General features: G+C 32.0%; 1 protein-coding gene across 6 annotated transcripts; it reads left to right on the forward strand.

Annotated features, from left to right (window-relative positions):
- Positions 1-9,481: 9,481 nt before the first annotated feature.
- LOC100813477 (transmembrane protein 184C) lies at positions 9,482-15,369 on the forward strand. Of its 6 annotated transcripts, none has more exons than XR_003267462.2 (6): positions 9,482-9,683; positions 11,975-12,272; positions 12,422-12,544; positions 13,335-13,625; positions 13,832-13,975; positions 14,090-14,227. XR_003267462.2 is itself a non-coding variant. In XM_006582127.4 (6 exons), the coding sequence occupies exons 2-6, from the start codon at positions 12,024-12,026 to the stop codon at positions 15,020-15,022; spliced, it is 912 nt and encodes a 303-aa protein (XP_006582190.1). In that variant the 5' UTR covers positions 9,483-9,683; positions 11,975-12,023; the 3' UTR covers positions 15,023-15,369. The 6 variants fall into 6 exon arrangements, 5 of the variants coding, with proteins under 5 accessions (XP_025984761.1, XP_025984762.1, XP_006582191.1 ...); XM_006582127.4 differs by lacking the exons at positions 13,832-13,975; positions 14,090-14,227 and adding exons at positions 14,275-14,509; positions 15,009-15,369 and having other exon boundaries at positions 9,483-9,683; XM_026128976.2 differs by lacking the exon at positions 13,832-13,975 and having other exon boundaries at positions 14,039-14,490.

The raw sequence follows: 15,369 nt of genomic DNA on the forward strand, positions 1-15,369 counted from the left end.
CCTTTAGGACGAGGTTCTTTAAAATCATCTACCTAGTCATCTGCTCCCACAAACACAAAGTTTGAGATCATCACAGGATCCAAACATAAATAGCACACAAAGAGTGAGTTATCACATTTCTAAAAAACTACAAATAAACAAAGACGTAATCAAAAATAAATTATGGAAATATTTATAATATAACTCAACTTAATACAATCCACGTCACTTCATCACTTTATCATTTAAAATTTATTTTTCAATCATCAATTACATTACACATGAATCACACACTTGTGTCAAGACATAATAACACTCATCAATTTCATAGTAAACAATTAGCAAGCGTTATGCAACAATTAGACTGAGAATCAAGCCTATATGCAGTGTGATACCATGTCAGTGAAAAATCACCTTAGGCACTTAGGAGTACATAATAAGACACACCACTCAATAGGTATGTAAGGTCACTCTCACTAAGTAAAATCATAAGGTGACTAGTTAGGGTCACTCTGTTTTGCGAGAATGCACCAACCATATGGGATCAACATAGGCTTAAAGGAGTACTCAAACCGAATGTCTTTACCCCCAAGGCCTAGACTCCAAAGAATCCGTTGGGGCCTCACATTCCTAATCCAGGTCCAACTCCTAAAATAATTTTTGCATGCAGACACTGCTCATGAATTTTACAATACACAAGACTTCACTCATGTTTCAAACATGTTTAACATATTGCACTACAATTTAACACTTTAGGTTCCTAACTAAGAATCCTACATTTTTGCTTTAACACTGCGCATAAATACTTTTCTCAAGATAAACACTAGTCGGATTATTGTATAATTCACATATCACAACATAAGTATTGTTACATCAAGGATTAACCATACACTTATTCATAACCAAATTTCTTAATAAACAATTTTAACATATCACAACGTTACAATCCACCATCACATGTTTACTTGTATCTCACAAATCAATGCATGTTCAACTTTGCACTTATACTCAATCCCAATAACCATGTTATGATCTCAAAGCAACATGTTATCTCACAATTCATCACATATTCAATTTATCACTTAGATACAATTTTAATCACAATTTCATAATCTCAATATAATAATTTATTATGTCAATCTAGCAAATCTTGTCCAAAGTACAAACAATTTATACAAAAATGTTTCTCACAACATGGGGAGTAAAACCCCTCAAACAATTTCACACAATCATATCAAAATCAATGAATCAAAATCCTATGTTAAAAATACGAAAATACCAAGAGCATCAATTTTATCAACCAATTTGCATTAGGACATCAATTGGTTTGTCAAACACAATAATATTGTATTTATAATCATTAAGGAAAAATTATAATTCAATAAACATCCCAACACATGTCCATTATAACCTCAATTGCGATAAACTCATTCCTTACATTTAAGCGGGCTAACGTGTGTAGTCCGATAGTGATAGTGGCATCTCTAACAGTTTCCTAAGATTCCTCAAGTTTTTCCTCTGTTTGCTCTGTTAGGATTTTCAAGCGTTAGAGAGAAGAAGAAGAGGTTGTAACCTCCATTTTACTGTCAATCTATGAGACTAATTTCTCTCTGCAAATCCATTATTTCACAAATGGCAATGGTTAGAATATGCGAATATGGGTTCCAAAGGTGGTGTCCAAATTTCACAATGATCCAACGATTGATGAGTCCAGGATCGTAGTTTTAATGAAACAAGTTTTGAGTGTCTGTGGGAAAAAAGAAAACTCAGTGTGAGGGACACTTCTTTCACAGGTGTTATCTCAAAAATCTCAACGGTGATTGTGCGCAAAAATAAGTCCTAAACCAAGCATTCAAATTTGACGATCTAAAAGTTAAAGAGTCCGGGATCATTATTTTATTGAGATACAAAAGAATATTTTACTCTTTTTTTATAAAAATGAACTCAATTTTATTTTGTATCAAATGAATAAATAAAATATCTTTTTTATTGTCTTTCAAACCATTATTTTAATAAAGTTATTTTTCCTTATTTATTTAATTATAAAAATTTTATCATTTTTATAAACTCTATTTATTTTTAAATAAAAAATCATTTTTAATTTATTTTAAAAAAATGGGTGTTACACGACATCAGAAAGTAATTATTATGACTACAAGCATAATTTTTTTTATTTTATAGTGAGGATAAAAGTTTTTTAAGTAATGAATTTTTCAAAATTGACTAAAACATACATGCAATAATTAAGGTCATTAAAGTTGTGCAAAAAATACATATGGCTATTTTAATTTAAAATTTGATAATCGAATTATTTTAACCATGCATTTCAATAATTCCGTCAGTTTTATTAAAATTAATTTAAACTTAAATATTTTTCATTCTTTATAATATATTATTATTTTCATTTTGAGCCTCTTAAGTTTTTATTTACATTCTATTATTTTTTTTATTTTAGTCTATGATATCAAGAGGTGACACACAAAATTTGAATCTTATTTTTTTAAAAAAAAATAGAGACTAAAATAAAATAAAAATAATAGTGTAAAATGGACCAATACAAAAGAATTAACGATGTAGTATAAACTAAATAAAGAGGGAAACCAAAATGGAAAGATCACTTAAGAGAAACTTAATGTCAATGATACTAAAATATATTGAATACAACTATTAACTTCTTTTTATTTATAACATCTTTGAAATAAATTTGTTTCTTTTTATAAGGTTTAATTTATAATATTTTTTATATTAATTATTTTTAAATTAAATGTATCTTTCATTAAAGAAAAGAAATGTATTTATAAATTATTAGGAAGAACAAAATTTTAATGATAAAAATAATTTTATAAAAAGTTCAATTAAATTAATCAATTTTCAATTTTAATGAATTAAATAATTGTGTTTTATTCTTAATAAAATAAGTATTATTATAGAGTCTGTACTTACTTTTCATTTTCATAAATTTTAGACCATTTGTTCATTAATTAATAGACTTAATTGTAAACAGTGCTCTCCTATTTTTTTATTTCACTAAATCGGTCCTCTTATTTTTTTAATTCATTATCAGAATATCCTATTTTTCAAAATTCACTATCTGAGTCGTCAAAGGAAAAATTAAACATTGACTGTTAGCTTATAATGTTGATTGTCGCGTGTCTACATATAATTAGTCGTTTAAGAGATATTTATGTATTCAGGAAATATCACTACGGGTACTTAAAAGTGATTAATTATTTTTTATTTCCCATTTATTTTCATCATTAATTAGGTAACTAAAAAATATCTCATAAACAATTACCTAACCCCAAAAAGTTAACTTCATCCACCCAAAATCCCTAAATTTCACATTACCAAAACTTCCTAATTTCCAAAATCAGGTTTTTTTCTTTCAGAAATGCACATTCTCTCTCCAACCTTTTTCTCCCAATGCACTTGTTTAGAACAGAATACCTAATATACACTACTTTGCATCATCTTTGGGAAGAGAATACCCAATATACCCAACATTAATGATATTTGTGACACACTTTTTCCATATTTTGAAGCCAAAGAATCCAAAAAAATATATTGTGCACCGGTTCCATGGACAACCACCTCAAAATAGGAGAATAAAATAAAAAAAAGTATGATTTGAACCTTTGCAACTATGCTTAAGTGCACATGTTCTGCATTTTTTTTAATTATGTCAAACACATTAATGATATTCATGACACACTTTTTCCATAGTTTGAACATCAAAGAAACAAAGAAAAAACATATTGACAACCACACAAAATTGGAACACAAAATTGAAAAAATTATGATTTCGACCATTGCAACTATGCTTAAGTGCCTATGTTCTATATTTTTTTTAAAATTATTTACAACACAATTATGATATTTGTGACACACTTTTTCCACAGTTTGAACGTCAAAGAATCCAAAAAAATATATTGTGTACCGGTTTCATGGACAACCACCTCAAAATAGGAGAATAAAATCGAAAAAAGTATGATTTGGACCCTTGCAACTATGCTTAAGTGTCCATGTTCCGCATTTTTTTTAAAATTATGTCAAACACATTAATAAAATTTGTGACACACTTTTTCCATATTTTTAAAGTCAAAGAATCCAAAAAATATATATATTGTGCACCAGTTTCATGGACAACCACCTCAAAATAAGAGCACAAAATTGAAAAAACTATGATTTGGACTCTTGTAACTATGCTTAAGTGTCCATGTTCTGCATTTTTTTTAAATTATGTCCAAAACATTAATGATATTTGTGACACTTTTTTTCATAGTTTGAACATCAAAGAATTCAAAAATAAATATCGTGCACCAGTTCCATGGACAACTACCTCAAAATAGGAGCACAAAATTAAAAAAAAATTATGATTTGGATCCTTGCAACTATGCTTAAGTGTCCATGTTCTGTATTTTTTTAAAATTATATCCAACACATTAATGATATTCATGACACACTTTTTCCATAGTTTGAATGTCAAAGAAACAAAAAAAAAATATTGTGCACCAGTTCCATGGACAACCACCTCAAAATAGGAGTACAAAATTGAAAAAACTATGATTTGGACCATTGCAACTATGCTTAAGTGTCTACGTTCTGCATTTTCTTAAAATTATGTCCAACACATTAATGATATTTGTGACACACTTTTTCCATAGTTTGATCATCAAAAAGTCCAAAAACAAATATCGTGCACCAGTTCCATGGACAACTACTTCAAAATAGGAACAAAAAATCGAAAAAACTATGATTTGACCCTTGAAACTATGCTTAAGTGTCCATGTTATGCATTTTTTTTTAAATTATGTCTAACACATTAATGATATTCGTGACACACTTTTTTCACAGTTTGAACATCAAAGAAACAAAAAAAATATTGTGCACCAGTTTCATGGACAACCATCTCAAAATAGGAGTACAAAATTGAAAAAACTATGATTTGGACCATTGCAACTATGCTTAAGTGCCTATGTTCTACATTTTCTTAAAATTATGTCCAACACATTAATGATATTTGTGACACACTTTTTCCATAGTTTGAACGTCAAATAATCCAAAAAAAATATATTGTGCACCGGTTTCATGGACAACCACCTCAAAATAGGAGCACAAATTTCAACAAACTATGATTTGGACTCTCTGAAAATTATAATGGACGTTTGTTGCATTAGTTACCAAGGAAAAATTAAAGTTCAAATTGACAACACTCTGCAATTTCCACACGTCTCTAAAAAATCAAATGTCTCACCAGCAAAACTGACATAAAATGGACAACTCATAATTTCTTTTTTTCACTTTGAAAATTATAATGGACGTTTGCTGCATTGGTTACTAGAGACAAATCACAGTCCAAATTGACAACATTTTACAATTTGCACATGTATCTAAAAATTTAAATATCTCACTAGTAACACTCTGCAATTTGCACATTGTGGACCCTTGCAAATATGCTTAAGTGCTCATTTACCCGTTCATCTAAATGCACAGTTAACTAGTGACTCACCCAACTATAAGCAAATTCTATAAATATCACTACAGTTAAAGACATTTGTAGCACTTTCAAATATTCATCTCAATCCCTATCATAATGTGTCACCCAACTGCATATGTTTGTGTTTACTAAAATGGTTAAATTTGTAACACTAATGAGAGCACCACCTTCGTTAGTAACAACACAAAAACTTTCATGGTCAAGAAGGTCATAACCTTTACACAATTGCTTGAAATTGTTCACCAAAAACAAAACATTGAACCACAACAACATATCCAACATCTCCACTTTCGGTGCCCTGTATTTGAGTCAGGACAACTTTATATGTACATATCTTTTATTGTGTGAGATGATGCTGATGTTCAACAAATGTTCAACATTTTTTACAAAAATCCATCACTACCATTTGTGGAGTTATTCGCCATAATCTATCACAATAATAACCCACCAAGCAACCAATATGGCTCAAACTTCAATCTCGAGGACTTATCAGATGAATACGAGAGTTGTTGGGTCAAAAACCAAGGTAGTGATACTAACTCCTCTTTTGGGCCCGAAGTAAGTAACATGTCTCCATCCCACAAAACAATAGTCAAACGGAATTGGTAATCTAGGGATGATTCATGTCTTAGTTGTTTCGTCTTTGAGGTTTTTATGTAGTGTCTTATATCTGTGTTCAGTGATCGCTTTACGTAATTAAATAAATTTTTTGTTTAAATTTAAGTTAGCAATTTTCAGTTTACCCACTTCTAGTGCACTAGGTGACATGGTAACATAACTGTCAAAACTCACAACACTTTACAATTTACCCTAGACTTTTTCAAAAAATTAAATGTCTCACCAACAAAACTGACATAAAATGAACAACTCATGATCTCTTTTTTTACTCCAAAAAATATAATGGATGTCTGCTGCATTAGTTACAAGGAAAAAATCACAACCTAAATTAACAACACTCTGTAGTTTGCACACGTCTCTAAAAATTAAATGTCTCACCAGCAAAACTGACATGAAATGGACAACTCAGAATCTCTTTTTTCACTCTGAAAATTATAATGGACATTTGCTGCATTAGTTACAAGGGAAAAATCATAGTCCAAATTGACAACACTATGCAATTTGCACACATCTCCAAAAATTAAATGTCTCACCAACAAAACTGACATGAAATGAACAACTCAGAATCTCTTTTTTCACTTTGAAAATTATAATGGACATCTGCTACATTAGTTACAAGGGAAATATGACAGTCCAAATTGACGACACTTTGCAATTTGCACACGTCTCTAAAAAAAAATAAAATGTCTCACCAACAAAACTGACATGAAATGAATAACTTAGAATCTCTTTTTTCACTCTGAATATTACAATGGACATCTACTACATCAGTTATCCGGGAAAAATCACAGTCCAACTTGACAACACTTTGCAATTTGCACACATCTCTAAAAAATTAAATGTCTCACCAACAAAACTGACATGAAATGGATAACTAAGAATTTGTTTTTTCACTCTAAAAATTATAATGGATGTTTGTTACATCAGTTACCAGGGAAAAAGAAACATCGGATTCCAAAGAAGCCTTTAGTAGTAACACAATTTTAACCTTATGAAATTCTAATACACATCAACGGGGCAAAGTGCTCATACAACTATAAATAACACCAAACACCCTCAATACAAACACATAATTTCATACAACATACCTTTACAAACCAAATTCAATCTTAATACTATGCCATTCTTGGGAGAAACAAGCAGCCAAACTATTGTTAACTCGAGATTAGCCTTCATTTTTCAAAATGGATCAATCACTCACAACCAAATTGGTGTTTATTTTCAAAGTCTCACTCCAACACCAATGTGAGTTCCTAATGATTGTTCTTTTGATACACTCAAGAGTAGAATGCACAACACCCTTCAGCTAACCAACAATCAATTAGTGGATGAAATCTACTACCAACAATCATTCATAGATGCAGGTCACTAATATTTTTTTCAATCTCTACACTTGGAAAGTCATGATGATATTTACACAATGTTAATGTGCAATGAGCAATACTTGTGTGTTGGCCCTATAGAATTATAATGTACTATCAATAGAATAACGGATGCTATACTCAACCTTCTTTAATCCATTATCACTCTTACTCATGGTGCAATTCTATATTACAACAGGAAGTGAAACATACCACGCCAAGGTGGATTCTTGGGTTACTCCTTCACTGGAACAAATCCAATCAGATTTGACATTCCTTTGGGATGTAGCATGGACAAACTCAAGGATTTAATCAAGCAAGTTGCACTTATGGGGGTTCCCCCTTGTGGAAGTCATGACGGATGCTATACTCAACCTTCTTTAATCCATTATCACTCTTACTCATGGTGCAATTCTATATTACAACAGGAAGTGAAACATACCACGCCAAGGTGGATTCTTGGGTTACTCCTTCACTGGAACAAATCCAATCAGATTTGACATTCCTTTGGGATGTAGCATGAACAAACTCAAGGATTTAATCAAGCAAGTTGCACTTATGGGGGTTCCCCCTTGTGGAAGTCATGAATCACAGTTGGTGAGACGATTGTTCTTTCGACAACTAGGTCATGCTAAGTATTCAAAAAATTTAATAGAATATGAAATAACAGAATTGAAAAACGATGAAAATGTGTTAAAGGTGTTAGTACAATCCAACTATTGAAAACGATTCTGCTCAATAGAAGTTTTAGTTATTTTTAACAAACCAGAAACCAAAATAGAAGAAGACATGTCTGCACAACATCTTTCAAATTATCATTAGTTTTATCATATTCGCGTTGCAATTGTATTTTTTAATATGTTTTGTTATTCTCGGTTATTATCTCATGTAGCACACTTTTTAATTTTATATCTATTGTATAAGAAAAATGTATCAATTATTTATTCAGTGTGTTTTTTAATTTATTTTAATACTACTAACTAATTTTCTCATTTTTTTATTTAACATACATAATAAAACAAAACTGTCAATGACACATAAATTTAACTAAAAAATACATACATCGTAACTTAAAAATTATACTATAATTTTCTTCAATTTTTATATTTTCCTTTATCTATATATATCTCTTAAAAAATTATTAAAAAAATTATAAAATTATTTTAATAAAAAAGTATTTTTAAAATCAATTAAAAATATATTTACATAATATAATATTTGTATTATTTTAATAATTTAAATTAAAATAAAAAAATTTAAAAGTAAAAGAATCATCATACGGAAGTCGGGTGGCCAGACCAGACTTCCCAAAGATGTTGCAAAGTAGTGTATATTGGATATTCTTTTCTAAATAGATGCATTTTGAGAAAAAGTTTGAGAAAAAATGTGTCTTTCTGTAAGTAAAAAAAAATCCAAAATCAATAACACCAACCCAAACCGAGCCATCAAAACATGAGATAAGTAAAATAAATTAATGATCAATGTTTAATTTTTCCTTTGAGAACTTAGATAATAAATTTAAAAAAATAAAAGGTCTAATTTAGTGAAATAAAAACATGGAAAGATTTTTTCACAATTAAGTCTAATTAATATTATAAACTACACTCCCATAAACAAACATTATAAACTACACTATTATCATATTTTAATTACATTTTAAAGAACCACTTCACTACAAATAAAATCTAATTTCTAACTAATTTTCATTTCTTTTTAATCGTTTTCATCTTTCTTTTTATTTTATTCATTTCTATATATATATATATATATATATATATATATATATATATATATATATATATATTATAAACAAAGTGTGTCTTTTTCTTCTTCTGGTAGAAACTAGTAGGAAATAAAGCAGGTGTTATTGTCAGAAAGACACGTGCAATGGCTGCTTAGTGACGAATTTACGAGACATTTGTACATTCAAATGTCGATTTATACCATAATGTTGACGAATTTTAATTATATTATTACAATTTATATATTTAAAAATCTAAAATAAATATCTATGCCTTGTATTAAACACACTAGTATTTGTTCTATTCGTATATTCCAGAAAATTGATCGGGACTTTGACTTGAATGCATGACGGCTTCTTTGTGTTCTCCATCCGCAATCTAATCTAATGAATCCATCCACAAGAATTTATTTGTAGTGTTCATTACACTCAACAAGAAATTACAGCAATCACCATAGAAGAAGGCAAATCAAAGTTTTGAACCTTGGTAACACTGTCTTTCCTACTTGTATTTCAAAACTTAGTCTAGTGCTTTGGTGTGGTTATATTTCTGTGTGATATATCATATGACATATTCACATTTGAAGAAGTTGTTGTTGATGGTGCCACTTATCTATTTTGCTTCTTTGAGATATAAGCTGTACTTGTTCTTCTGTTGAGTTCATTCATAGTCTCTATAAATCTAGATTCAGTGCTTCCCTTTTGGTTGCTCGAGATGCACAACAAAAGGGAATTTAAGATTTAGTGTTTTGTGATGTTTTGATGTTATAGTCAATCACGCTAGCGAGCCAAGGCCAGTGGTTTTTTTTCTTGTTTTTTTTTTTTTTTTTTGAGATGCCAGAGAAACATAATTGTGTTTGCTAGAACTGCTGTTATCCTCGGTTCTCTGAGGGTCAAGGATGAGTTTTATGATCCAGAATATGTCTATTTAAAAGGGTTTGTTTTAATTGATGGAGGGGTTTAGATAACTGATTCCATGATAGAAGTAACAGAATAATGGGGATTGATGGAGATTAATGAGGCTGTTTTTATCGGTAAATGTGATCCTAAATGAGTAATCTAGGGCGGCCCATAGCGTAGGTGACCAAGAATCCGAGATAATGCCATAAGTTCTAGAGGAGCTCGGCAAAGATTGGTCAGGACGGACCACAACTGCCGAGCATCGAGCCTGAAAGACGAAGCTGGTCTGCCATCTCTCATTGAAGGCATGGTTCTGTCGGGACAATCCAAAATCCAATTGCCTAGTTGTTCTGGAGTGTACAGTAAGGATAGTTTGTTGGATTGCAACTAAGATCTTGACCTCTATCGAGCGCTTTATCTTGTGATTTTGAGTTGGCTGCTAGAATTCTTCTTTTGTTGTCATGTGAGTAATCTGATGGAGACAGAGTAAGGCCTGGTTGAAAATTATCAGAGTGGAAAAGAAGACTATTTATTTGGTGGGGTTTAATCAATCTTGAGCTGTTGGAAGAGATGGGTGGGGGAATATAATAAGATAGCACAGCAGAACTTCTGTGTAAAAGTATTATGTGAGGGAGTTTCATGTTCAAAGGTTATCATATCAACAGATTGATAAGATTCAACCAGATTTTTTGCTGGTTTTGATTTGTGCAAGTCTCGTTCTTTAACTGTTGAAATGTGCACATCAAATTCAAATAGATCCAAGTTTTATATTCCAGTTTGCAACCACATTTATGGCTGCAATATTGTGGTTTTTGAGGTCTATGGCAACTACACTGGTTGCAATTATAGCTACATTTGTCTGCAATTTTCCATAATTTTGATATTTGCAACATGAATGCAACACTGATGGTGGCAACCACAATTGAAAACCATGATGGATCTAACATAAACAAGACCATTTCTTAGCAAGATGTTGTGTATTCAGGTATTAGAAAGAGATTCAAATGTCTTTATACTATAGTCAACAAAAAATACAAGGGACTAACAATTTATTCATATAGAGAAAAAGGGATGCAGCGGTAAAGTTGTGCCTTGGTGACTTGTTGGTCATGGGTTCGAATCCGGAAACAGCCTCTTTGCATATGCAAGGGTAAGGCTGCGTACAATATCCCTCCCCCATACCTTCGCATAGCGAAGAGCCTCCGGGCAATGGGGTACGAAGTAAGAGAAAAAGGGATGCACTTGAAAATATTTAAGTGTTTGTCGTGAGGGCACCGTACCATGGTGATCGAAAGAAATTTTGGTATAATGAACTATGAAACATTTGCCTTTGTTTCTTCTTTTCTCATGGTTAAGTACTATGTAAAAACTAAATCAACTGATTCACCTCCAGCCTTCCGAAATTGGGATGAACCTCCTATTATAAATTCTGTGTCCATTGGCATTGTATTCTTATTTTAACAAATCTACAACATTACCTGTTCAAATTAACTAAAGATGTGCATGCCAGGACCAATTTTAAAACGGAAGAAAAATAAATAAACTAGAATTAGAATCAGGTTGAAGAAATGCTATCTAGTTAAGTGATCTTCACTCCTCCTTTTTCTTTTTGGACAAGTGTAAAACGATTAATCAATGTTTATAGAGGTAACAAATGATCAGTTGACTCAGTATCTGTGAAAAGCACACTCCAAACTTGCAGAATTGACATACTTGTCACCTAGCATAATGGGAACTGATTATTCTGTTCATGCCAAGTGTAACAGTCAACAATCCTTTGTTAAAGCAGCTTATGTATTGCATTGGAGTCCTGTGTGATACCTTTCAAGATATTACTTCAGATGAGTTCCCTTAACCGCTTTAGTCATCCTTCTGCAGGTTCAATATCTAGAGTCCCTCCAAGCTCAACAAATCAGAGATAATCAAAATGCATCCTGCGCAGATCGTTTTGTATGGATCAACTTTATGTGTCATGATAACAGTGCACTTCTCCATGAAACTACTAGCAGAACATGTTTTGAACTGGAAGAAACCAAAGGAGCAAAACGCCATAGTAATTATAATCCTTATGGCCCCATTGTACGCTGTGGACTCCTATGTTGGTTTGATAAATTTCTTTGGAAGTGAAGCATTTTTCACATTCTTGGACTCAATTAAAGAGTGCTATGAGGCTCTGGTAAGATATTATACGTTGAAATTTTATTATGGCCTTGTATGAAACTATTACTTATACTTTCATACTACATATATTTAAATTCATTTCAATTTAGTAATTTAATGTATTATAATTCACTACTTGCTCAATGTGTTGCCTACTGCCTACAGGTGATTGCTAAGTTTTTGGGTTTGATGTACAGTTTTTTGAACATCTCCTTAAGTAAGAACATAGTGCCGGATGAGATCAAGGGAAGAGAAATTCACCATTCATTTCCAATGACTCTTTTTCAGGTTGTTGATACTCAAACTATTTTGCAGTGTTCTGATTAATAATGTTTTCTGCATGTCTTCCGCATGATTATGTTTGCAGAAATGATGCATCACATAAATGAAGATTTTTTACTTTTTGTAGTAGATGTGTGGTCTCTTGGACCATGTACAATGAAAAAGGAGTGTTTATTCATTAGTATTATCCCTTACTGATGTTATTTGTCATTTTACTGTGATGAGTCTGTATCAATCCAGAAAGATAGTGCATTCTTAATGTCACAACTCATACTGAGATCCCACTAACACCATATTTGAGTTTCCCTTTCACTGGCAACAACTTGGTTTTGTACACACACACAAGATGACTGTAAAGTGACATAAGGTTTTCATAGAACAATAGTGAATGTTTTTCTTTTAGTAAAAACATTATTTATAGTATATCAATAAATTAAATAGCTTGCCAGTTTTCTTTCCTTTTTTTCATAAAAGAAAAAAAATCTAACTACAGTGTATTATAAACCTACATGCTAGTATACATGTTCTCTATACTAAGCCATCACTTTCAAAAAAAACTCCAGTTATTTTTTGCTGTGGCCAAATGAAGGAGGGATCTAGTTACATAGTCCTGCAGGGGATCTTACGCAAAATGTTGTGTGGCTTCATAAGATGCATAAAATCACCAGCAGTTCATGGAATAATACATTTGATTCATCAATTAATTTGATTGCACTAAACATTGTATTATGTTTACTTCCCTGGAAAATTCCACTTATAAATCCGAAGGTTAACTTGTCATGACCATAATCTGCAGCCTCACACTACTCGTCTGGACCATAAAACACTGAAGCTTCTAAAAAACTGGACTTGGCAATTTGTCGTGATACGTCCAGTGTGCTCAATCTTGATGATAACTCTACAGTATCTTGAAGTTTATCCCACTTGGGTCAGCTGGACAAACACAGTCATTCTAAACATTTCAGTGTCACTGGCACTGTATTCTCTTGTTGTTTTCTACCATGTGTTTTCTAAAGAGCTGGAACCACATAAGCCTCTTGCCAAGTTTTTATGCATAAAAGGGATTGTCTTTTTCTGCTTCTGGCAGGTATTTTCCTATGCTTTACCTTGATCCTTTGAACCATTGTAGATAGACAATTATATAATTTTGCTTCTGTAGAATTTGAATGGTGCTATTAAAAGTCAGTATTTTTCAGATGAGAGATACTGTATTTTGGTTTGAAATTTCAATTTGTCAATCATTGATAGTCTTTAGTTGCAGCATGCTACTTTTAGTTAATTTATTGGTTTTAGGTTATGAAAATTGAGGACTTTCAATTCAGGCTAAGGAAAACATTTGACTTATCCAAGATTATGAACACTACACACGTACTATTATGGATCTAAGGTTATATTTGGATTGGTGGAAGATAGGATGGAGGGAAATGGAATAAAATGGTATTATTTAGTTTTATTGCTTGATATAGGAAGGTACTGATTGTGGTATATTGTCCTTCAAAGATGCTTACACTCTTCTGTCTCCTTTCAATAATACCTTGCCTTGGGCTGAAGTATTATGGAGGAGTTGCATCCCTCCTGCAAAATCCATGCCGCTTTGGAACTTCATACTTAACAGACTGCCAACAGATGATATCCTGGCAAAGGCTGGCTACCACATTGTTTCCAGATGCAAAATGTGTCATAAAAATTTGGAGACTGCTGATCATTTATTTCTGTGCTGTCCTTTTGCGATTCAGCTATGGACCTGGCTGGAGTCTATGCGCAGCTGCAGCATCAACCGATCTAATGCCTTGTCTCTTTTGAATATTGTGTCGCCTTTCACTTCAGCCCAATTAAATGATGTCAGAATTGCAGCTGTTGGATATGTCATTTGGATCATTTGGACAGCTAGAAACAATAGTCTGTTTTCCAACCAAGCGACTTCTTTCCAAAGCCCTTGCTTGTTAGTTGTAGCTAATGTCAAGCTTTCAGGTAACCTTTCTTCTAACTCCATGTGGCACTAGCTGCAGTTTGGCCTTTTTTTGTCTAAAAAAAATAAAAAAAAAGGATGGAATATAATGAAAACTAGTGGAAACTATACAATCCTATTCCATTATTTACCTTCATTTTTCTTTCTTCCCAATTTGGGAAATTGGGAGGAATGAGATGGAATGGAAAGCTGGAAATTTTGTTCCATTCCAAAATATCATCCAAACAATGAAATGAAAGTTTTATTCCATCTATACTTCATTCCATTTTAATCCATTCCATCCCATGGCTTTCTGTCAATTCAAGCATAGCCCTTTAGCTTTTTGTTAGTTATACAAGATTCCATGTTGGGTGTAACAGCGAGTTTTATGTTGGCCAGGGCCTAACACAACCACTCTCCTTAACTGGGCTTGGGACCGGCTATGAAAATATATAGGCAGAGTTTGTTAGTTTAATACAGATGTTATATTAGTTTAACAACTAACTTTATTCAATTATACAGGGAATTGTGCTTGATCTCCTGGCAGCACTGGGAATAATCAGATCCCGTTATTCGTGGCTAACCGTGGAACGCATTGAGGAAGGCTACCAAAACCTTTTGGTTTGTCTTGAAATGGTTTTCTTCTCAATATATCAGCAATACGCATACAGTGCTGCTCCATACAAGGTCAATAGTTCACCTTCAGATAAAAAATCAAAGTGATTCCAGGACATGATGGATTACTTGGCTGTTAAGAACATCAATGTATTTACTTTCAGAATGAGTGTTGCTTCTTTCTCACCTCTCCTCCATGAGACAATTAGTAAACAAATGTTCGAGAAATGGCAGAGTCTTTTGAATAAGATCCATATACATTGATGCC

Source organism: Glycine max, chromosome 6 (assembly GCF_000004515.6).
Source record: "Glycine max cultivar Williams 82 chromosome 6, Glycine_max_v4.0, whole genome shotgun sequence".
Taxonomy (NCBI): domain Eukaryota; kingdom Viridiplantae; phylum Streptophyta; class Magnoliopsida; order Fabales; family Fabaceae; genus Glycine; species Glycine max.